Here is a 25201-nt window from a genome sequence, read left to right on the forward strand (position 1 = left end):
TGTCTCTGGCACTAGGCAAGAGAGGCACGTTGCCAAGAAAGCGCGCTTTTTCGCTCTTCTCTACCAGAATAAAAGGCCGTTACTTTTATATTCGTGATGATTTTATTTTTTTCTTTCCGTTCTGTTACTAGCTAGGAGCTAAACATTGGCCCGGCCCCAGGCGGCTGCTGGAAAGGCGCCCTCCAGGAGCAGAAGGCTCGCAGGGTGGGGGCGAGCTCGTGACTCCTCTGCCAGCACCGCAGGAGCCTTTCCAGGCTTTCCCGGTCAGGCCAAGTCCTTAGTCTGGACCCCCAACAGCAGGGGTCGGCGAGGGGACTTCGGGGGACACTCTCCGCCTAGCCCGCCCCCACAGCCCCAACCCCCTCCCGCGTGCCCGGCTGCCGCTGGGCGGGGACCACCCACGGAGCCGCGTGCCCCGCCCCCGGAGGCGCCGCCCCGCCCCGCACGCTGCTCCCGGACGGAGAAAGCCCTGCACAGTTCAAAGTGTTCTCAGTCCTTCCTACGCCAGGGTGGGCTGCGGTTCCCAAGCAACTTCAGATGAAGATGGAGAAGCCGGCCTGCGGGCCTCGACCAGGCAGAAGGATGGGCTTCTTCCTCTCATCTCCCTCCTTGGTCCAGCGGAGAGGTTCTCTACCGCAGCCTAAGTTTTGGGGGGTAACTTAATTCGGAAAAAAAAAAGTTAACGTCTGGTGGTAGGATAAAATTACAACATTCCCAAATCAGAACTGAGAATCTTTCGATCTTATTCAGATCTGAGAGGCGTAGGTTGAGGTAGATGGGGTGTGGGGGCTAGGAAGGTACTGTGGCATTTAGGAGAGTCTCCAGTCTCATCCTGGAGGTAGGGCCTATCGTCTGGACCCTTGTGATTCTCCCCTTCTGTTTGCCAGAATGGAAAATTCAATGAGGCCAGCTCAGCCCATGTCAACAAACTTTTATTGCCACTTCTGGCTTCCCCAGCCCAGCAAGATTGCTGCTTCTTACACTGTAGAAAAACTAGATTCTGGTGCAGGGGGAATAGGGATAGGAGACATTTCCACACCTCTGCATACTTCCAAGTTAAAGAAAACCCCACTTGCTAGAGAGGGTCAGACAGAAATTCAAGGGCATGTATGGCTCAGTCCCACATCTGCTGACTGCAGAGTATAGGGACCATAGTTCCAAATTTTTCAGAGTGGGTGGGATGGGGTGGGGATAAATTTGGCAGCTGTTGTATCCCTTACCCTTGCTGCCATGTTTCCACGGAAATGAGGGAGGGCAGGATGTAGCTCACTCTGACTACCTAGGAGGATGGCAGGGCAGGCATTTGGTAAACATATCCCCTCTCCACTCCTACCAAACACACACAGCTGTCCCCAACCGACCCCCAAGCTCACTCCCCACTGCCTGCTCCACTCCTTTCCCTTCTGGAGCTGGTATCATGCCAACTGGACTCCAGGCAGGGCTGCTGGTGTCTGCTCTCTGCAGCCAGGTCTCTCTGGCAGCAGCATCTAAGTATGTCCACCAAACTCAGCAGCAGCCCTAACAAAGCTGTCAGTTGTAGTACCTCAGTGAAAAGGCAGCAGCTAATACCCCCCACAACTCTCTGTGCAACTTCTGTTTCCCAAAACTTAAACCCAAATGTTTAAGGTTAGAAACAATATAAAATAATGATATGAGGACTAGGAAAGAGGAGAGGAGACACATCCTTCTGAGACCTGAGCCACCTTTGTGCCCTGCCTTCTGCCCATGTGGAGTTTGCTTCCTCCTGCTGGGTCACCAATGGTGGGGGGCTGGAATCCAAATCTCCATTGGATTGCCTGTCGCTATGGTGAGGAGGTGCAGGATGGATTCTCAGTACCACGGGTCTGCCCGATGCTGCTGATTGTAGAGCTGTAGCTTGATTTGGTCTTTGATCTGATTCACGAGGATCTGGGACAGCAGAATTCCCACCAGCTGGGAGAAGCAAAGGGAATTGGGTCCTCAGCATTGAGTGATGCCACTGTTTCCTTGACTCAGCCTTCCCATTGTGGCCAGCACCATCCCTTCCCCTGGCCCTCAGCAATGTCAGTGCCTGACACCCCAGCGGATCCCCAAGTGCCCTCCCCCAAACAAAGGAGTCTTTGCACAGTTTGTGGGACCTACAAGTCTTACAGGGTAAGTTACCTGAGGAATGGCTAGGCCCAGTGCCACACCACCAAGTAAGAATAGGTTGCTGTGTATCCAGTTGACCAACTTGTCAATACAGCCATTGGTGTAGATGACTTTACTAGCTTCCAAGTAGTCAAGATCCTGCATACCTTGGCCACACATAGTGTTGATCACCGCCTGGGGAGACAGTTGAAAAGCCAAATGGGACTCCCATTTAAATATTTTTCGTTTTGGGTCCTAGGGCCTCTCACTGTTCCTAAATTCCTAAATTGTTAGAGAAGGTCTTTGAAGAATACTGGGTTAGAAATTGCTAAATGCACAGTTCCCCTCCCCTTTTTAAAATAGAGGCTGGGGATGTGGCTCAAGTGATAGCGCTAGCCTGACACGTGTGAGGCACTGGGTTAGATCCTCAGCACCATATAAAAATAAATAAAGATGTTGTATTCACCTAAAACAAAAAAATAAGCATTATATATGTTTAAGTTGTAATTGGACACAATACCTTCTTATTTATTTATTTATTTTTATGTGGTGCTGAGGATCTGACACAGGGCCTTTCACGTGCTAGGCGTGTATTATACTGCTGAGCCACAACCCCAGCCTGAGTTCCCTTCTTTGAGAGGTCTAATCCACTTCTTGCTTTAGATCTGCCTCTCTGAGCCCCGAAGTGGGCTACTAGAGTGAAAGGTGAACAAAGCCTCAGACTGGGGAGAAGGAAAAAACACCTGATAAATGCCCTCCAAAACTGATTCATTAAGTTAGGGAATGGAGTGCCCCAACAGCAGCTGCCCTATTCAGAAAGTAACCCAGATCACTACCCAGGAGGAAATGAGGGGGGATGTTTGCTTACCTGGTTGGGGGTAGGCAAACAACAGGAGTAAGGCACAGAGCATCTCTCACGGCTAGGGTTGTCTTCTGAGCAGTTGAAATACATATTCTGGGACCAATCCTTGTAGGAAATCCCTCCACAGCAGCTGAACTGCAAGAAAGCCCACTGCAGAGGTTAAAAGTCACCCACCCCTCACACTGGGGTGGCCAGGATAATTCTCAAAGAATTCTCAAAACTTGCCTATGGCAAACTTCTACCTTTTTTTTTTTTTTGGTACCAGGGATTGAACCTAGGTACACTTAACCACTGAGCCACTCCCCGGTTCCTTTTTATATTTTATTTAGAGTCAGGGTCTTGTTAAGTTGCTTAGGGCTTTGCTAAGTTGTTGAGGCTGGCTTTGAACTCATGTTCTTCCTGCCTCAGCTGGGATTCCAGGTGTGCAACCATGCCTGGTAAGCTTCCACTTTTTGTAAGTTGAATCTTAAGCTTGAGCCTTTTAGTTGCTTTCACCTGAAGAAATTTTCTTAATTTCTACTACTTTATGTATCTTCTTATAATTTACCACAGTGCTCGATACTACAGTTGTGTATATATGTATTGTTTTGCACATTCAACTATAAACTCCTTGAGAGAAAGTTCTGGCTTTGTAGTTCTGCACAGCACAGATTCTGGAAGAAGAAAGTATTCAAAAATACTGGGCTGGTGGTGTAGCCCAGTGGTAAAGGATGCACTTATCATACACAAGACCCTGAATTCAATCCCCACTACTACTAAAAAAAACCCCAAAAAACAAAAAACTACTGGCTAAAATAATTAAAGAATCAGTGCTTAAAAATTTACCGTAAGATACAGAAAACACAAGAGGGGAATCTTTAATATTGTAAGTCCATAATTACTTCGTGAAAGCAAATTGAATCCCAGAGTCAAGTGTCTGTTGCGCCATAGAACTGGGGCACTGGTCTTAAAAGTACTGTTATTCAAATTTTAACTTTTGATTCTTTGAGCATCAGTCACAATAGCTAAAAGGTGGAAGCAACCCAAGTGTTCATCAATTAATTACTGGCTAAATCATATGTAATTTTTACACTCCAAAATTATTCAGCCTTGAGGCTAGAGTTGTGGCTCAGTGGTAGAGCACTTGCCTAGCATATGCAAGGTGCTGGGTTTAATCCTCAGCACCACATAAAAATAAATAAATAAAATAAAGGTATTGTGTCCAACTACAACTAAAATATATATAATGTATATTTAATATATAATATAATATAATTATATATGATAATTATTTTATATATATATATAAAAATTATTCAGGAAGGAAATTCTGACACATGCTACAATGTGGATGAAACCTAAAGACATGCCAAGTGAAATACATCTGTCACAAAAAGGAAAATATTGTATGGTTCTGTCCACATGAGGTACTAGAGTGGTCAAATTTATAGAGAAATAAAGTAGAATGGTGGTTACCAGGGTGAGAATGTAGAATAAGTAATTAATGGGTACAGAATTTAAGCAAGGGAAGATGAAAAAGTCCTGGAGATGAATGGTGGTAATGGTTACAAAGCAATTTTCTTTTTTATTTTTTGGTGGTGTTGGCAGTTGGACCCAGGGGAACTCTACCACTGAGCTACACACTCAACCATTATTTTTCCCCCTAATTTTATTTTCAGACAGGTCCTCACTAAGTTGCCAGAGTTGTCCTTAAACTTGGTATCCTCTTGCCTCAGCCTCTCAAGTAGGTGGGATGACAAGTATGTGCCACTGGCTGTGAATGTTCTTAATACTACAGAACATTCACAGCCAATGGCACATACATCTCCAGGGCTAGAGATGTAGCTCAGTTATATAGTGCTTGTCTATGACATGCAAGGACCCAGATTCAACCCCAGCATCACAAATATAAAACATAACAAAACAGTAAATTTTAAGCCAGAAATACTTTACCACAATTTTAAAAAATGAACTTTTGAATAAGTAATCAAAAAATCTGCCCAATTCCTCATGGGAACTATTTATAATAGTTTCTTACAAATAGGCAACTATTTATAATAGTTTCTTACAAATCCTTCCAGAATGCTTTTGCAAATACGAATATATATTCTCTCCTCCCCCCACTTTTTTTTACACAAATGGTAGATTACTATATATACCATTCTGTGTCCTTAAAAGTACTTTTAAGGCACTGTGTATGTGTGTGTGTGTGTGTGTGTATGCCAACATCCTTTCCAGAATCCATTACATAGCAGGTAACAAAGAGGCCTACCAACCTGAAGGTTGAGGTATCTCCTGGTATAATGCTAACTTTTACTCGAAGCCTCAAGGTCACTAGCTGACCCCACCAAGCTTAGCCCATACCTTCTTCTGGCCAAAATCAATGAGGTTCTGCAGATCCAAGTCATCTCGGTAGTGCACAATGGCATTGTTGATGATCTCATTCACTTTCCCCCGAGCCTACAAGAGACATGGATAGAATTAGGACATAGAACTAATCCCTAATTTATTCCTTCTTATAGAAATAACAGTAGACAAGGATCACTGCCCTCCCCCACCCCGTGATTTCTCTATAGTTTATTGTCATAGAAGTTGTGGGATGGCAGAGGGGGGACCCTCCACATAGAATATAGCGTGGTCAGAGCCCCAAGGTAGCCTTTCCCATGCTTATGCCAAGCTCTAAGCAGCCAGGCACAGCTTGGCTCCCTTTCCTATCCCATCCAGGTGTATATGATGGCTACTAAAATTAGTGCAGCCAAATGGCCCCAGGCCCCTTTCTATTGCCCCAGCTCCAATCCTTCTGCTATGATTCACTTCCCACCACCTCTCATTCCAATTTTCTTTTTAGACACTGGTATTTCTCTCAAATTATGAAGACCAATAACTTACCAGAAAGCCTCCTCCTGAAACACATTCAGGAGGCCTATGTCCTTCAGAGGCCCAAAGGGTTAATGAGAAGCCCTGTCATCTTTGCTGGATGGAAGCCAGGCTTCAAACCACCTGCCCTTGCAAATATGGGATAAGCAGGGAGAGTCTAAAGGAGGTATAATGACAACAGCAATGACCTCTTGTCCTTCATTTGTGGACATCCAGATAGGAGAGAAAAGAAGCATGTCCTCTCCTCTTTAATGCCAAAATGGAAGAGGTGGATATATTTATGGGCCTGGGTTCCAAAGAGATACTGGGACATCTCTCAGGAGTGGGGAAGAATCACACATTAAATTTAGGTCAAAGTTTAGGGCAGCAATCAAAGATCAAAGGTCTTCCCTCCTCAGATCATCCTTCTTTGAGTCAGTCTTGAAATCAAAACCAAGTCCTAATGAGGGGAGATGGCCAGTTCCCAGGAGCCTTCATCCAAGGTCCTCAGGTGCCAGTGGGCAAGAGAAATGCTGGACTGCTGTCACCATTTCTCAGAGTTACAATGTCAAAATAACCCAGTATACCTCAAAACATTTATTGACTGATTCAAAGTAGAGAAACTAATTGCTTTTTTTTTCTTTTCCTCGCCTCCCCCCAAAGATGATTACTGAGAAGAGGCACTGACCTCTAGTGGACATAAGAGGATTGCATCTTTTTAGACTCAGTAGATCTGTTATCATTTTAGGATTTTTACTAAGCCAAAAGGACTAGAAAACTATGAACTAACTTAGCGGCTCTCAGTTTCATAATTGTCTACCTTGCTCTTTTTCTGCTCCAATATATTTTCTCATAATTTCCTTCTACAGGGCTGGGGTTGTAGCTCAGTGGTAGAGTGCTTGCCTAGCATGTGTGAAACACTGGGTTCGATCCACATCACCACATAAAAACAAATAAATAAAATAAAGAAATGTTTGGAGCATGATATTCCCTTAAAAAAATTTCCTTCCACAGTCTTATACTTTGTCCCTGGTAATCATTTGCCTTTTGAGAAAGGAATTCTGTTTTTGTTTGTTTGTTTTGCGTGCGGTACTGGGGATTGCATCCAGAGCCTCATGAATTCTAGTGCTTTCTAAGCAAGCCCTCTACCACTGTGCATCATACCAAGCCTGGAATTCTGGTTCTTAATAAAAAGCACTGTCACTGCATGGCACACCACTTCGAGATATGGTAAGCACTGTTTAAAATTGTGTGTTCTTTCCCTTTACCTTCCCTCTGTTTTCTCAAAAATTTTTTTTAAGGAAATAATTTTTTCAAGGAAATGTTGTCTGTGGTCCACTTGATCACTGACTTTTACTTTGTCATTTTCCATTAAAGTTTACAGGTCATTTTAACTTCATGTTTATAGAATTTTCTTCCCTGTTGGCCTCTCAGGCTTTCTGAGGAAAATATTCTACAATTGCAAAATTCTCTTTAAATATGGTGACTTTAAAGGCCATTTATTCATCCCTAAGGAGAACCTTTCAAAGGCTGATGTTTCTCTGGGGAAAGAACACTGTGGTTAATTAATTGGGCTAAACACAAGCAGAAACCTTCCCTTCCTCCCTCTGGGTCACATCTGAAGAGGCCCCTAGGCTCCCAACCTTACCTTGTCTGAGAAGACGAAGCCCAGAACCCCAGCTGCCAGCTGTAGCAGGAACACAATGGTGAGGCAGAAGGAGAACTGTAGGGAGAAGGCAGGAAAAGGAGACCGTCTGTTATCATCCTGGGCAGCAGCCCATTCCGGGGCTGTGGGGAGTGTTGGGGGGCCACCAGGCATTTTCCCCACATTTCACTAACATGGGAAAGGCTGCTGCCTCTGGGACACTGTCCTGGGGATGGCCACCCTATTCTGGGTCACCTGGAGCTGAGCACTAGTGAGAAGCGGACAGCATAGGCCTTAGGGTGGGACAGAGGAGCCAGAAACAGAAAGGCTATAGGAATAGTATCAGGAGGCTTGGAGAAACAAGGAGGAGGGAGCCATTGTCTCTCCATGGGGCTCTTGACCACTCACCGTCTGCAGGAGGCAGATATTTTCACGGAGGGATCCAATACAGCCACAGAAGGTGAGCAGGAACATGAGGACACCCACCACAATCAGCAGGATGGCAGGGTCTACCTCCAGGTAAGCCAAGGCTGCTTCTGGGAGAGAGGCCTACCCTCAGTCTGAGGCTGATGCCCACTGAAAGGACTCCTGAACTGTGGTCCTTCCTCTGGTGAGGCAATCTCCAGTGTGGCTGGGTGAAGGTTATGAGGAGGAAATGCCTCCTTGCTATGGGGAGGACTAAGAGGCCCAAGAGGGGCTATGGCATTTCATTTGAGGAAGTAAGGAAGTAAGAGCCTTATTACTGGGCTTAAGAGAGGAGCAGCCACTTTCGCTCCAGAAAAGAATTACAATTGCTTTAGGCTTGCCAGCTTTCAGATTCTGTTTCCTGGAGACTTTGTACAGAGAAAGAGGAATGGAGGTTGAGTTACTCCAGGACAAGCCCAGGGCGGGTAAAGCCCTAGACTGTTCTGTTCCCAGATTGCTGGATTCTCTCCCAGACAACTCCTAAACTTCAAATGTAGGCATACCTTGGGACACTCAGGAAAAGCCAGGTGAATTGGCACAGATGTGCTGGCATTTTGGAGTAGACCACCCAGATCTCACTGCAGGGAGCTGCCTCCTTCAGTCCTGTCCCTACACCTTCCTGCAGGAGCTATGGGGCTGAAGCGGGCAGAGGGGAAAGAGACATAGCAAGAGCCCTGGGGAAGTGGAGGGAGACCTGTAGCTCACCTGCATGTTTCATCAGCCTGGCATAGACACCCACACCTACCATCACCATGGAAATCACCTGTGGAGACAGGGAAAGAACCAGACCCTGAGATTTTGGAAACCAAAGAACCCTGAACTCTGTGTGAGTATCCTCCTGGGACAGCAGAGGGTCAAATTTTCCAGGACCCAAGGGGTGAGTATATTTCTCCCCCAATGATGCTGCTGATAGTATCTGCCATGAGATACTATCCCCAACATTATCTCATTCAATCCTCATAGCACAATTATCTTGTGAGGCAGATAGTATCCTCATTTTACAGATGAGGAAATTAAGGCAATTCAAGTTTAATACAGAACAGTGATTAAAAACATGGGCTTTCCCAGGGACCTGAGGGTGTATGTAGCTAAATTGCAAAGCCTATGCTTAGCGTGCAGGAGACCCTGAGTTAAATCTTCAGCACCTAAAATACCCCATCAAAACAGAACACAACAGAAACCATCAAAGCAGAACACAACAGAAAAAAGTAAACACACGCATACACACACTCTGACTCTGGAGTGAGGCAGATTTGACCCCATATGAGACAAACTTCTGAGACTCAATTTCTGTATCTGCAGATGTGAATTAAGAACAACTACATTGAATAAGATTACTAAAAGAATTAAGTAAAATAATGCATGGAAAACATAGTTTTCTTGCCCAAATTCACATAGGAATTGTGAATTTTTGAATTCTGATCCATCCACATTAAGGAGCAGGTCTTACAGCTAAAGCAAGCTCAGATGGATGCATACTCCCAGCTCTCTGACCCCACTAGAGGTCAAAATAGTGTCTGGTTAAAAAATTAAAAAAAAAAAAAAAGAAAGAAAATGTACTCCAATGTGAAAGTCTGTGCATGAATATGCGTGTGTAAGTACCAGAACTGCCTTTATAAATTTTGATTCCATTGTGGGGAAATTTCATGGCTCCTCCCTGAGAGAAGAAACCCATCAGAGACTACCGGGAGTCCCCAGAGGGGCCTTCTCAGCCCCTCAAGCCTCCAGGAGTGCTGAGAAACCCCAGTGTGTACCTCGCTCGGCCTACCCTTCCTTTCTTTGCTCCCAGTCTCCAGGCTGGTGCTAAGCAGCAGCTGACTATCACCATGGCAATAGATGAAGCCAAGCTCTGGCAGGAGAGAGTTCTCAGCAGCAGGGACTTGACCAACTCAGTAGGGAAGGAGATGGCTGGCTAGATCCACTGTCCTCCAAGACAGAAACCAGCTGGAAAGAGCCACCCTGTGGACTTTTGTGGGAGGAGAGTTGGGCCCCTAGAACAGGTAATAAGGTCAGACTAGTTTCCTGGGAGAAAGATGTTTTTCCTTATGGGAGTTGTTTATGAAGGTCCTCTGCCATCTGGCAAGGGAGGGCAGGTGCACTCAGAGTAAATGGCAAATCTCTTATGTAAAACCATGTCTTTCAGGATCCTTCTCTCTGTATCCACAGCCTTCTCTCCTTGCCTCCATCATCTGGCTTTGGTTCTGCCTTTGGGCCCATGTATTATTAGCCATCCCTCACACTCTGTCCAGGAGCAGCATACAGAGCTGCATGTGGGACTGGAAGTGCCAGCTGGCTTTTTGTCCTACAGCACCACCAGACTTGGGGAGCATGGGGGAGGCAGACAAACCCCAGGAGAGAGATCCCAGCCAGCCCCAGGTCTGAAGGCCTACCTCTGACAGAGTGAGCAAGCATCTCCGCCTACCCATTAAAACTCACCATACCCAACTACAATTCTGAATGTCATTTTACTGAATCACTTAAAAATTTGTATCTATCTGCTTCTTACTGCTTTCTTCACTTGTTAAATTTTTACTAGGGTAACTGGGTATGGTGCCACACATCTGCAATCCCAGGCTCAGGAAGCTGAGAAAGGAGTATCACAAGTTTCAGGCCCAGCCTCAGCAACTTGGCAAAACCCTTCAAAATAAAAAATATGAAGGACTAGGGATATAACTCAGAGTACCCCTGTTTTCAATCCCCAATGCCCCCCCCTCTATTTTTTTTTTAACTAGGGTAAATAACTTTCCACAGAGATGGTCTCTGATTGAATTATAACACAGCTAAAAACAAGAAATACACAGTTAAGGGAAATCATATATCACAGTACAGCTTAATTCTATTTATGGGCCTGTAATTACAGTAGTTGCTTTGTCTCTATTGGTGGTAGATGAAATAATACCCCTGCCCCCGCCCCAAGATATTCAGGTCCTAATTCCTGGAATCTGCGAATATACTACCTTACAAAACCAAAGCGACTTTGCAAATGTGATTAAGAATTTAGAGGACTGGGGATGTGGCTCAAGCGGTAGCGCGCTCGCCTGGCATGCGTGCAGCCCTGGTTCGATCCTCAGCACCACATACAAACAAAAGATGTTGTGTGCGCCGAAAACTAAAAAATAAATAAATATTAAAAAAAAAATAAAGAATTTAGAGATGGGGGCTGGGGATGTGGCTCAAGCGGTAGCGCACTTGCCTGGCATGTGTGCGGCCCAGGTTCGATCCTCAGCATCACATACAACAAAGATATTGTGTCTGCCGATAACTAAAAAAATAAATATTCAAATTCTCTCTCTCTCTCTATTTAAAAAAATTTTTTTTAAAAAAGAATTTAGAGATGGGAAGGTTTATCCCTGAGGGCCCAGTATAGTCAAAGCAGACCTTATAAGAGGGATGCAAGAGGTTCAGAGTCAGAGAAGGAGGTACAACAACAGAAACAACGTTGGAGTGATTTGATCAGGAATATGGGCAGCCTTAAAAGCTAGAGTAGGCAAGGACATGATTCTCCACTAGAGTAAACTAGAAGGAGTACTGTATTGGACTTCAGCAAGACCTCTTTTAGACATTTGTGTTATTTTAAGCCATTACATTTGGGTAATTTGTTACAGCAGCAACAAGAAACTAATACATCATCTAAATCTAATTCATCAGCTACTATATTTGAGGTATTCTGAGGACCTATAATCTACATGCTATATCAGGGAAACCAAGATCAATTATATTCTAAAGCAGCGTTTCTCAACCTTGGCTGACATTAGAATCAGCTGGAGATTTAAGGGTGGGGGAGAAATTTTTAATGCCTAGGTTGCACCACAAACCAAGTAGTTTATAATTTCTGGCACTGGGACTCAGGCAACAGTAGTTCTGAATGTATTCCGGGTGATTCCAAAGTGCAGCCAAGTTTCAGATCCTATAAACCTAAAACATAATCAGCCAGGGACCAAAGGCAGAAAGAGTGGATACATCAAAATCAAGATTAAGACTTTAATATTACTATTAATATTTAATATGATCATTAATGATGCCTCTCTGAGCTCTCAACTTCTTCATTCACAGCTTGACACTTCCATTCCTGTCCTTATTTCCCACCCTCGATTCCCCAAAGCTACTGCCATTCCAAAGTTAGTGCTGCTACTGTTAATAGCATCTAATTTTAGAGCTGAATAGAACTTTAGAAATGGGATCAGACAGTCACCTCTTTATATAGATGAGGCCAAAAGAGCAGAAGGAACTCTTGACCAAGTTCATATAGGTGCAGTGGCAACATCTGAACTAAATGCAATTTTATCTCATTCTGGTAATCTTTCCACAGTATTGGTTTTGGTACAAAATCCTTATAATATCCACAATATCTCCAATGACCTCCTTTCATGGGGAGATGGAGATAAAGACACTTCTTTTCTTAGGACAGCTTTTCACATGCAGGCCAGAATGAAGCCTAGCTGGAAACTTTTAAAAGCTAGACACTATTTTCAAAGTAGCTGAGTCTAGCTTTTAGCAAAAGGTATGTTTCTGAAAAGTTGTCTATAAAATTAAATAAAATAGTTTGCATGCATCAGTTCTTTTATCCTTACGTGAGTAATCACCTTGTAATAAAAACAGCCATTGCGTGGACTCCTTGGAGAAATGGCTGAATCTTGGACTAGGACAGAAAATATATAAGATGAGCCTGGAACATCTTGTGCCAGAAAGTAAATAAGGGCTTAAAAACAAACAAAAACAAAACTCCCACATCAGTGTAGGTATGCCAAAGGGACACAGGAGAAAACCGCAAAAGCCCCCAATAGCCAATTCAAGCATCAAGAAAAGACATACTGAATTACTCTGCATAGGATAAAATAGATATCTGTGAGTCCATGATGATACAAATAAATGATTTACTAAATAAATAGATAAGCAGATAAATAGGAAAGAAAAAACATATATTTCACATAGAATAATTCCAAATAATTTGTAGAAATACCCTCAAGGTAGTGGAGCACAACTCCTTATTCCTTATGTGTGAACTGTACATTGTGACTTTCTTCAAAAGACCACAGTAAGGAAAAAAGAATAAAGATACAATACAGAAACCTGGCAAACATGACCTCAGCAAAATGATCAAGGTCAATATCAACAATAAGGATTCTGATAAATCATTGGTATGATGTAATGAAAACAATACTTTACCTCTGTGTTCTTCCATTCCAAAATCCATAACCCCAGTATAACCATGAGAAAAACACCAGGCAAAGTCCAATAAAGGGGAATTCTACATAATACTGAGCAGCACGCTTCAAAAATCTCAAGGTCATAAAAAACAAGAAAAATATAAGAAGCTGTTATAGCCAAGAGGGACCTAAGGAGACAATGACAGTTAAGCGTAATATATTATCCTGGATGGGATCTTAGAACAGAAAGACATCACATAAAAACTGAGGAAATCTGGATGAAGTATGGACCATAATGAAAATGTCATTAATCAGCAGCTTAGGAGGCTGAGGCAGGAGGATGTCAAGTTCAAAGCCAGCTTCAGCAACTTAGTGAGGCACTAGCCAACTTAGTGAGACTCTCTCTCAAATAAAATACATGTGGCTCCATGGTTGAGTGCTCCTGGGTTCAATCCCCAATACTAAAAAAAGAAAATGCCATTAATTGTAACAAATGTATCACACTAATGTAAAGTGTTAATAAAAGGGGAAACTGGGGCTGGGGATGAGTCTCAAGCAGTAGCACGCTCGCCTGGCATGTGTGTGGCCCGGGTTCGATCCTCAACACCACATACAAACAAAGATGTTGTGTCTGCCGAAAACTAAAAAATAAATATTAAATTCTCTCTCTCTCTTTAAAAAAAAAATAACAGGGCAAACTGGTGTGAGGTATATGGGAATTCTGTACTATTTCCTCAAATTTTCTGTAAAACTAAAACTGTTGTAAAAATTGTCTTTTGTAAAGTCACCCTCTATTTTTTTAGTTTTATAAACACACACACACACACACACACACACACATATATATATACACATATATACATACATATATGTGTATATATATATATATATATATATATATATATATATATATATATTATTTGTAGATGAACGCAATACCTTTATTTTGTTTATTTGATTTTTATGTGGTGCTGAGGATTGAACCAAGTGCTTCACACATGCAAGGCAAGCATCTCACTACTGAGCTACAACTCCAGCCCTAAACCTATATTTTTAGTATCAGATTTTTTAAAACTGGGGTCCATTTGTATACAGTTTTACATACTTCAATCAGGGTGATTTCCCCTAATCATACCAAATAATAAGGCAGTGGACCATAAAATTGTTCAGGTGACAGAGCATCAGGAGGTCACAATGATCACCTGTGGTATACACTATAGATTTTGACATATTAATTTTTAGAACTTTAAAATACTATTACTGATTTCTAATTTTCAGTCTATATCTCATTGTCCTCAATTATTTTCATAATGTTCTCTGTGATGGATTCTCTTCAGGATCAACCAATGATCATGTTTTTTTTTTTTTTTTTTTTTTTTTAAACTTGGGGTTGAACCCAGGACACTCTACCACTGAGCTACATCCTCAGCTCTTTTTATTTTTAAATTTTCAGACAGGGTCTTGCTAGGTTATCAAAGCTGACATGGAACTTGCAATCCTCAGTCTCCTGAGTTGCTGGAATCACCAGCATGTACCATCATACCAGCCTATTTTTACCATTTTGAAGTATATAATTTAGTGGCCTTAACTGCATTCACACTGCTGTGCAACCATAACCACCATAAGGTCACAGAGTTTTTTCATCACCCCGAATGGAAACTCCATACCCATTCTGTCCATCTTCTTCCCTCTTCTGATGCTTGGGAACCACAAATCTGCTTTCTTTCTCCATGGATTTTCCTATTCTGGATACTTCTTATAAATGGAATCACACAATGTGTGGTCCTTGTGGTCCTTGAGGTCTGGCTTCTTCCACTTAGCATGATTTCAAGGTTCATCCATGTTGTAGCGTGATTGAATAATATTCTATTATATGGATGTAATACAGTTTGTTCATGTACTCTTCCACTGGTGGACATTTGGGTTGTTTCCACCTTTTTTTATTAATATTTATTTTTTAGTTGTAGTTGGATACAATATCTTTAATTAATTAATTTATTTTTATGTGGTACTGAGGATTGAACTCAGGGCCTTGCCCGTGCTAGGAGAGTGCTCTACCGCTGAGCCACAACCCCTGTTTCCACCTTTTTACTACTGTGAATGGTAGTGTTGCTATGAATACCTATGTACAAGTTTTGTTTGTTTGTTTTTAATACCAGTATGCATTTAGGATTTGAATTGCTGGGCCATATAGTAATATATTTAAATTTTGGAAGAGCTGTTGAACTGTTTCCCATGGTAGCTGCACCATTTGACCTTCCCACCAGCAAAGTATGAGGGTTCCAATCTCTTTCCACCCTTGACAATGTTCATTCTGACATTTTTTTGATACTGACATTTTGATGAGTCCAGGCCCACTGTTTTACAGAATGTGTCTCAATTTGTTTCCTGACAATTAAATTCAGATTACACATTTTTGATAGAAATATTACACAGATACTGTTGTGTTCTCAGTGTATCATGTGAAGAGGCACAACAAATTACTTTCTATCATAGAAATAAGGAACAATTTTACTAACAGATGATATAGCTGTTAGTGTCTTTACATCTCATAAAACAAACAGGCAATACTCTAATTGTTCCTAGTTTTCCATAATATTTGGTTGTTACTGGTCTTCTTCCCTAGTCCTTTTGCTAGCACTTGCTGGAAGATAAGCAGCTGCAGGCAATAATAATGTTCATGGGAGAAAATAGAAAACAAAAAATTCTCTCCATTATCTTGACATTTTTCTTGCAAACTAGAGAAAGACAACCACGGGTTTGATGTTTGTGAGGAAAAACCCTTATTCTAGCCCTAGGATACTACTTTGGGGCCATTAGCACTAAGAGAGGAAAGGCTGCAGGGCCCCAAGTTTAGGTCCTAAACAATGATGTCATCAAGCCCAATGTCGATAATTACAGGCAAATTGGTTCCTGGAGTCCTTTTCCATTGAATTGTACCTTAAGACCAAGGTGGTATGCCAAACTCTGAGTAGCAGACCAAGGAAAGGCCCTGAGAGACAAGTGTGGGCTCTGTTCCTACCATATATATGAAACTTTGTGTGTGTGTGTACGGTACTGGGAGTTGAACTTGGGGAGCTCTATCCCTGAACTACATCCCAGCCTTCTTTATTTTTCATTATGAGTCAGGGTCTTACTAAGTTGCCAAAGGTCTCTTTAACTTGCTCAGGCTGGCCTTGAACTTTCAATACACCTGCCTCAGCCTCCTGAGTCCCAGGGATTGCAGATGTGTGTCATCACAGCTGGCCTGAAACTTCTTTGTAAACTAGAAAACAAAGGCAATTAAAAATTAATTATCATCTCCCTCAGGCTAATAGTGGGCACCTGAACAAAGCAGATTCAGGTTCAAGGTTGGCTCTTACCTAGTCTCAATCCCCGTCTACTTTCCATTCTCTTTCCTCCTTCCTGGAGGAGGCCTCATCCTAGTTCTGTAAGCCCACCCCTTGGCAGATGATTCTAGGAGCTATTTCCAAGAACAGTCTAGTAGTTACCTTCTAGAGTGCTAAGGACCAGATATTGGGCTGAACATTTTAAGCATGCTATTTCATTTCATTCTCACCATAACCCCAAGAGGGCGTTGGTATCTCCACTTTATAGAACAGAGGTTCACAGAATTCAAATAACTTTGTCCAGTTCACTTAGTTGGTGAGTAGCCGAAGTGGGACTGGAACCTAGATTTGGATGTCCCCAAAGCATTATGACTTCAGCCACATGGCTGCCTTCCTGTCTTTGCCTCACAGTGATCTTAGGATCTCATGCATTCATCGGGGGATACAACTTGGGGCAAGAACAAACAGGGGCCTGCAGTTCTCTTGGGGAACAGCTGGCAATCTCTAAACTGGGTGGGGCTCAGGCAGGGGAAGGAAGATAGCACGGGGAGGTGACAGGGTGCCAGCAGGGCCTAGAAGGTGGCTCAGAGGAAAGTTTCTAGAATGGCATCCTGAAAAGGAAAAACAGCATAGCCATGTAGGCCCACCAGCCTGAGCAGCCTCCAAGAGAAAGCACTGGCCTCCTCTATCTCCATATTCCAAAGTCCAATCTACAAGAAGCAGTCTCAGAGTCTACACCTCCTCCTTGGAATCTCTCTCCCTCTTCTTTAGAAAGCAAAAGTGTACAGTGACTTTCTGTAAGGGAATCAAAACCCTGTACTTGGGCTGGGGCGTGTAGCTCACCACAGAGTGCTTGCCTAGTATGAGTGAGGCCCTGGATTCAACCCCCAGCACAGGGGAAAAAACAAAAACAAAAACCAAAAAGCCCTGTCTACACAGAGGGAAGTTAGAGAGAGGTTTCCACCTCTAGTTAGTTTCTTAGAACTTACTCTCCTTATTTCTGGATGAAATCCTAGAAGTTATAGCCTACTAGACTTAAAGCAGGGTTCCTCCCTCACTCCCAAGATCTGTGCATGCTGGTGATCTGGAATGGATGGCACTGTCCCATTAGAAATCCACAGCTCTGTATGATATGTCAAGATCATTGTACTGTCATGTGTAACTAATTAAAACAACAAACAAACGAAAAACCATTACATTTCCACAACTTGGAAGGAAAAAAAAAAAAAAGATGCCTGGGGCCAGCCCTTTAAGCATCTTCCTCAGGCCATCGATAGTTCTGGTTTTCCCAGGTTATATATGAGGAAAGAAAGTCCATAAGGGGTCATAGCAGTATAAACATTCAAACTCATGGTCTTGAATGACTGGCCTGATGTACATTCTCTTATCAAGATTCTGAGAGGCATTCTATGTTTTCTTTTATTCTTTTCAACAGTTGCTTTATGTTTACAATTTTCTTCTTGGTACAAGGCAAGCAGAGCAGGTAGGCAGGCATGTGACCTGCCCCACAAAGGGTATGGCTTTAGCCTTCATTTTTTGGTGTTTTGGATTTTTGCTGTTGTTGTTTTTATAAATGAATCTGACCATTTTGCTTATTGAAGCTTTCCTAGCCTGTGGGGAAGGTACAGAGAGGAGGTGGAATCTGGAGGTATTTGAAAGCATGTGTAGTTGGGGAAGTTGGGTAGCAGGAAGGGCCTTTGCCACCCAGTGGATTTTTGCCAGATTTGATGCCTAGTTACTCCTGGAGGCTTCTGAGCCAGATTACAAGAGATGGTGCTTCAGATGTTCTGGGGCAATTCTGAGTGCCCTAGGAACTCCAGTACAATGGTATTGGATGGGGGAGTGGACATCATGAAGAATATGACTCTCCAATTGGACAGGCCTAGGGAAGACCTAGATGGGGGTCTATATATGCTTCAGTGGAAGTGAAAAAAATCCAGATGCTATAGACAATAATCATATGTGGCTCTGACAGTAATGCCGGGCCGGGGGGGGGGGGGGGGCGATGGCTGCCATTTTTTTCTGCCTGGCTTGAGGGGAGGGTGCCAGGCCATAGGATGCATGGAAGAGAAAACAATTACACCTTACCACCAAGAATATTCAAGTACCTAAGGCTGTGCTGCATCCTAACAGACCAGTGTCTGTGAGGGAGGGAGAGTGGAAGGACATTAAGCTTTTACCCACTGAGCTTTATTCTCTCACTTGCCATTGGAAAAAAAAAAAATTCAGTGAACACCCACTTTGTGCCCAAAACAACTGAGTACTGGGAATCAGGAAGTGAATAAAGCAGTCCCTACTCTCAGAAACCTGAAGTCTGGAGAGGAAAACAGAAAAACGAACACACAATTGCATTACAGGTAGCGGGGTGTGGCAATCAGTATATACAAGGTGCCACGGGAGCCCAGGGGCAAAGCTACCAAAGATACATGAGCTGAGATATAGGGGCTGAAGATCTGAGCTCTTGGGCTCTTCTTGACTCAACAGGATCTCTAACTGCTACCCTGAGTGGGAAAAGGGGCCAGCAATAGAGGACTTGGGCAGCACTGATAATATTTCTGACAACGTATGCCCAAGGCTGATAAAGCATGTACCATCCTTGTTCTTAACTCAGCACCGAGATGTCCAATATAGGGAGATGAGGAAAGGCAGCTACTTCTCAAAGGTTTAAATACAACTTCTAGGCTGTAGGAGCAACTACTCTATGGCATAAAATCCCAACAATCAGTCTTGCAGGAACATGATTCTGGGGAGAAAAATCAGAACTCCCAGACCAAAGGGGAAGTGAGATTTAAAACATAAACAGGAGGAATTGGTCCTAGTTCCAAGGGAGTCCACAGCTTTCTGAGTCAGACTCCAGATGCCCCAAGAATTAGGGCTTCTAGAAGAGCAGCAGAGATAGTGCTGCTCACTGAGTTGGAGTCCAGGTGATGCCAGCCACCTTCCTAATGTGTTCAAACACTGACACAAACACCTCCTCTACAAAGCACCCCAGCAGCTGGCATGAAACTCACTCTGCCTGCAAAGGTATAGGCCATCAGTCCTAGCCATGGGTGTTTCCAGACAGAAGAGGGGAATTTGGTGAGGTAGTGAAAGCTTGCAAAGAAGAAAGCATAGTAACCAGTCCCTGAAGTGGGAGGGAAGAAAGTTGACCCCTGATCTGGGGAAAGCCACTCTTCGGATCTAGTTGCATGGGTGTGCATTGTAGCTGCGGCTCTGGGCCTGGGAGAGAAATGACACTCGATAATCACTGAAAAGTATTGTACCCTAGGAAGGGCAATGTCCCAGGGATACCAGGACACAGATTCATTCTTAGATCCAGCTCCAGGTCTCAAGAAAGAAAACAGTACCCAAAGTGATTCATTCATCTTTAAATAGTTCACAAAGGCAGACACATTTCTCCTTTAGAATAGAAAGATTAAGGACAGAGAGACAGATACATTGGCTTAGGGTCACACAGTAAGTTGGTGCCAGAAAGAAGCTGTGCCTCTTATCCTTTTCTGTGCTATTTATAGAGCCTCTGACTTTTTGAGCTCATAGTAGGACCAAGAAGGGGCTCTACTCTAATTTGGGGTGATGCCAGGCTGGCTAGCCAGGTCCTCTGACCTTGAATGAAGTATTTCTTACCAGGGTAAATATGTCTATGAAGCCAAACTCTCTCTTTTTAGCTGTGACCTCCCAAAGTCATTTGTCTGATAAAAGTGAGCAGGGTGGAGCACAGAAGTCCAAGAAATGACCATAAACATCAGGGTAAGATGCTGTTGCTGCAGCATACAGATAACAAACAGAGCTTTGGCTAAGAAAGAAAACCTGAAGGAGAACCTGAGGTACCTAGGTTGCTAGTGCTGGCTCTGAAGATATCACGTCCTGGCCTGGCACACTCAACGATATGAAGGAGACTTCATTGGCACTTGTCCCTACTGGGTAGCACATTCCCCCTGTCCTAGCAGAGGGTGATGAGGGATTTTTCTTCTGTTTTTTCCCCTAACCTCGGGCAGAAGCAGAACCTACACCACAGGAAGTTGGGTTGACTGGTTAACTACTAATACCGTCACTACCCCAGATCTGGTAGCAGCCATCTGGGTCAAGGACTTCCCCTAGAGGCACCCTGGTTCAGTAGAAAAATCATCATACCAAGCCTGCTAACCAGCTGTTGGACCTTAAAGGAAACATTTAACATCACTAGCTTTCTCATACATAAAATGTGGATGCTGGACAAGATGCCTGCTAATTTTTTTTTTTCTAGTTCTAGTTCTAGAACTGAGAATTTGATAGAAGCCCAAACTCCAATTTTCCCAAGAGTACAACGGCTGAGAGTGAGCTGTCATCACCACCCTCTGGGATTTCTCTCATTTGTCCCAACAGGCTAGCACTTATGTACTTTGTGTCTGCACTTCACACCAACGCCCCTGTGAAACCTTTCCAGCAGCTGGCTCAGATGTCTGGTCAGCTCCTTCTCCTAGGAAATATATTTTAGACTCACAATTCTTCCCTCCTGCAAATCTGAAAGTAAAGGTCTCAGGCTGAGGTGGGCAAGGATGACACACTCCCAGAGTGGCAGCTCTGGTGTGATAGGAGCAGGCAGAGAAATGGGGAAAGGACTTTTCTGTGTTCTAAAATCCAGAGGAGCTCAGGGACTCTCTAGCCATGAACCAGGATGGAGCTAGCATTTCGCTATCTGGTCCAGCTGAATTCTCAGCTCTTGCAGAGTATTTCTGCCAACCCTAATCACACTGGGTTTGATTTTATGGCAGAGGGAACAAAGGCCTGCAGACTTGAACATATTTGCCCAGCTCAATCAACAATGATGATGGCACACTGGGGATGGAAACCTGGGAGCCTGGAGCCCCAATCCAGTTATTTTTTCCACTTTTTCCAACCCCAAGAATGTTCTGAAAGGATCCCTAGCCTTCAAGCCCAACACAAGGTCCTATTTAAAGAGTCCAGGCTCCAAGACAAGTCTGGTCCTGAAAGGGATAGGGCAAAGTTTGGGACAGTGCTGGGATGGGAAGGACATCCGACCTGGAGGCCATTCCTCTCTCTTCTTTGTTGGAAGGGGCATCTGAAGACGCCTCAAAAAGGAAGAGATGCAACCCCTTGACCCATCCTCCCTGAGGTAAGGAGCTGAGGCTTGGAGTTTTCCTCCCTCTTCTTTGCCAGCGGGGCCTCCCAGCCTGTTGGCCTGAAAGTCCCCAATCATGAATGTGCCAGGGGGGCTGCCCTGACCAACAGGAACACCTGCTCCTCCCCTGAACCCACCGTGTTGGCCTGCCATAGACCCCTTGTCCTTACTGAACCCTCTGCACCCCTCCCCACGCCCTTTCCTGAAGAGGCATCAATGTAATGTCCCTCCCCAGGAGAAATGCCCCCAAAGTGTCGTAAATCCAGAAAACTAGGCAATGCCACTGTGCACGCTCGCTTGTCACCGGGCATCCCGAGCCGCCCCCTCCTCTGCTGGGGGCAACCCCCTGCACCTCCAGGGCTACCCTGCCGCCCAGGTACCCCCAAGACTCACCCAGAAAAGCATGTTGAAGAAGAAGAGCAGGTATTTCACCAGCGGGCTGACGAAGGAGAACTCCTCCCCGTAGGGGCCCGGCGCCCCGGGTCTCCGTGCCATAGTCCACCGCGGCCGCCCCCGGGGGCCTATCTCCCAGCGGCGGCCGGCCCACCTGCGCGCCCCGCGCCCGGGGACATGAGCCGCGCCACCGCGGGAAACCGCGCGGCCCGGGAGCTTCGCCGCGGCCGGAGCCGCCGGAGCAGTGCGTCGCAGAGTCGCGCGGGCAGGGAACGGCGCCGCCGGGAGCCGCGGTAGCCACCACCGGCGGCGTGAGCTACGGAGACTACACCGCCGCCGCAGGACCAGCCCCGCCAGCCCGGCTCCCAGGAAACTGGGCCGGCCCCCGGACGCCCATTGGCGAGGCTGCCAAAGCCTGACTTCTCATTGGCCAATGGTTGATGTCACTAAGTATCCAGCCATCCCCCTCCTCCGAGAGGCGGGGGAGACACCTGTTCTGTGAGGGACAACTTGTTAAAGGGTCAGCGATTCTGTCTCCTCCCTGGAGAAGGAAAGCATCCCAGACTGCAGCTGCTCAAGGGAAAAAGAATGAGGAAGAGGAATGCGCACTGCATTCCACACCCACGCCCTCCTCCCAGTTGCGGTGCACACATGCAAACACACACATACGTTAAAATCAACAAGTACGCACTCTGTGTGTTGAGCAATGCTCCGAAAGCTGTGGGAATGCAAGATAATGGAGATAATCCTGGGAAGGATGAAAATAAAACCAGGGAGACAAAACTAACCAACGGGTAATAATCGGAGACTTTAAGAGCAGATGCAATCCTGTGCAACCGTGTCTTTTAAATGCTTATTTCAAAAATCCTATAACCCAATAGTGGAGGTTTGGAAACATCGTCATCAGTCTTTCCATCCTAATTTATTACTGTCGCAATCCCCCCAACCTGGTCCTCTTTAAATCTTGGTCTACGTGCAGACACCGTTTTTAACGTGCTGATAGGTCTTGCACCTATTGAATTTCATGTAGGTGGTGGGTGTTGTAAGTTGGGTTGGCTACAATAAGTAATAAGCAATGAATTTCAGGGAGAATCTGATTTCACTATCATTAGCATGATCATAGATAGTTTAATCTCTGCAGACTCATTTTGTTTATTGTTAATTGGGGAGCATCCTGGTTGAAGCATGTCAATGTAAGGATTAAATGAGATGATTCATGTGGATCACTTAACACACACCTCTCACATAGAAGAACTCACTAGCTTGAGTATTTTGTTTTAACAGAACTTAGAATCCAATATGTAAATATGATTACTGTGCAAATAATTATTTTATATTTGGTAGAAGGTTAGTAAAGATAGGACAAGTGAGATTAGAAAAGCAGAGACGGAGGGAAAGTGTTATACATGTGGACAAAAAGATCCAACCAAACTTGGAGGTCCAAAAACACACCATGTGTTGATAAAAAAAAATCAGCAGATTACTTTTGGCCAGAAGATATGGTATTCTCAGTAACACTGGCTAATGCCAATACATGTCAACTTGAGTTAAAATTGTGGAAGGACTTGAATATCAGATCAGGAAGTTAGAGCTTAATTGATTTGGAAATACGAGTTTTGAAAAAGGGAATGATATAAGATCTGCTGTTTTCAGTTAGAGTGGGAGAGAGACTGGAGAAACAAAGGTAGATTAAGAACCTCTATTTAGTAGTCCAGATAATCAGAAATTAGGATTTGATTTAGAATTAGTGGATAGAATAATAGATGAAGATAGGAAAGAAACCATTGGAAAGATAAAACCTCTAAGACTAGACAATGGTTAGGGGCAGGGCTGACAGAAGAACCAGGGGTGAGGGTCAAAGAAGTGAGCTAGGACCATGGTACTGGGGGAATGACCATGAACAGGCTGGATGATTAACTGGAGATCAGCATTAGCATGAAGGTGGCAGGGCAGGCAGAAGCCGTTTCGCAAGAGGTTAAGGTTGTGCATGGATGTGCAAAGGGTAGGTATCCATTTTCAGATGTTACAAGGATGAGAACAGAGAAATAGGTTAAGCTGCTGAATGCTGCTATTAGTTGACCTTCCAGAAATCAGTTTTAATAGATAAGATGAGGACAGATCACAAAACGTTAAGGAAAGAATTTGTGGTGAAAGGGAAGCTGTGAATGGAGACTGCAGACACCTCTGTCTAGAGATTTGAGGTTAAGCAACCTCAGAGTAAAGAGAAAGTCTTCTTTTAATGTACAAGAGACCTGACACGTTTGTAATTAAGAAATAAAGAAAAAAAAAAAAGCTGATCTGGGAAATGTAGCTCAATGGTGGAGTTCTTGCCCATCATGCATAAGGCTCTGGGTTTATACCCCAACACTGGAATAAGGGTCAAGTAAAAAGAACTGAGGTGAATAAAGGATGGGGCAAAGTTTTGGAGATAATAGGTAGGGATGAGATCAGTAGTCAAAGTGACACCCACAGTGTCTATCATATGGAAGTCAAGGATGGCGCCCATACAGAAGGAAGCCAAGCAGCTGTAGAGCAAAGAATGAGGAAACTCTGTGCACTGAGTTAGAATGATCTCCAAGCTTAAGTTACCAAGTCAAAAAAGCAAAATGAGCTACAGTGTAAGTAATAGATTACATTCTGGTAAAAGAAAAAGACAAAAGTAAAAAATGACATTTGCATTTGTTTGCATCTGCCTAAATAAATCTGGAAGGACATATAAGATATTGAAAAAGGAGGTTAGATATTGTTGGGGAGATCAGACTAAGAAAAAAGGAAGAGTCTTTTCATTATATGTCATTTCACTTTTTCCTGATTTTTGCAGTATGAAGTATATTAATTATTCAAAAGGGAAAATTACAGTATCCAATTTTTTTAAATGATAAAATTACATCCTTATATAAAAATGTTATGTAGATACTTAATATAATGTAGAAAATATATGCATTGAATTTAGAAAAATTTAGAAAAGGGAATACAAAAAGCAATTTACAAAATTATGTGTATGAAGTATCCAATAATCAGGGAATGGTTTCAATTTTTTTCAGGTCCTTGGAAGGTATTCAATTCTTTGATATGGTCATTTAAAATGGAACTGAAAATATGCAAAATTTTAACAACATAAGCATATTCACAGTAAGAACAGCATAAATTTCAACAGAGATGAAGAAAATGTAAGAGTAATATCAGAAGCATTGATGTGGCTATTGTAATTTATCACTGAAAGTATATGTAGTATTATTGTGTGTGTGTGTGTGTGTGTGTGTGTGTGTGTGTGTGTGTTAGTGGGGATTGAACCAG

General features: G+C 43.6%; 1 protein-coding gene across 1 annotated transcript; it reads right to left on the reverse strand.

Moving 5' to 3' along the window:
* Window positions 1-1400: 1400 nt before the first annotated feature.
* Tspan33 (tetraspanin 33) lies at window positions 1401-22006 on the reverse strand. Its single transcript, XM_076860577.2, has 8 exons — window positions 21905-22006; window positions 8622-8679; window positions 7860-7987; window positions 7455-7529; window positions 5315-5410; window positions 2978-3106; window positions 2143-2304; window positions 1401-1932 (listed from the first exon to the last, which is right to left on the reverse strand). Exons 1-8 carry the CDS (start codon window positions 22004-22006, stop codon window positions 1831-1833), a joined length of 852 nt encoding a protein of 283 aa, XP_076716692.1. The 3' UTR covers window positions 1401-1830.
* Between the last annotated feature and the right edge of the window lie 3195 nt (window positions 22007-25201).

The sequence above is a fragment of the Callospermophilus lateralis genome, chromosome 1, assembly GCF_048772815.1.
Source record: "Callospermophilus lateralis isolate mCalLat2 chromosome 1, mCalLat2.hap1, whole genome shotgun sequence".
Classification (NCBI taxonomy): domain Eukaryota; kingdom Metazoa; phylum Chordata; class Mammalia; order Rodentia; family Sciuridae; genus Callospermophilus; species Callospermophilus lateralis.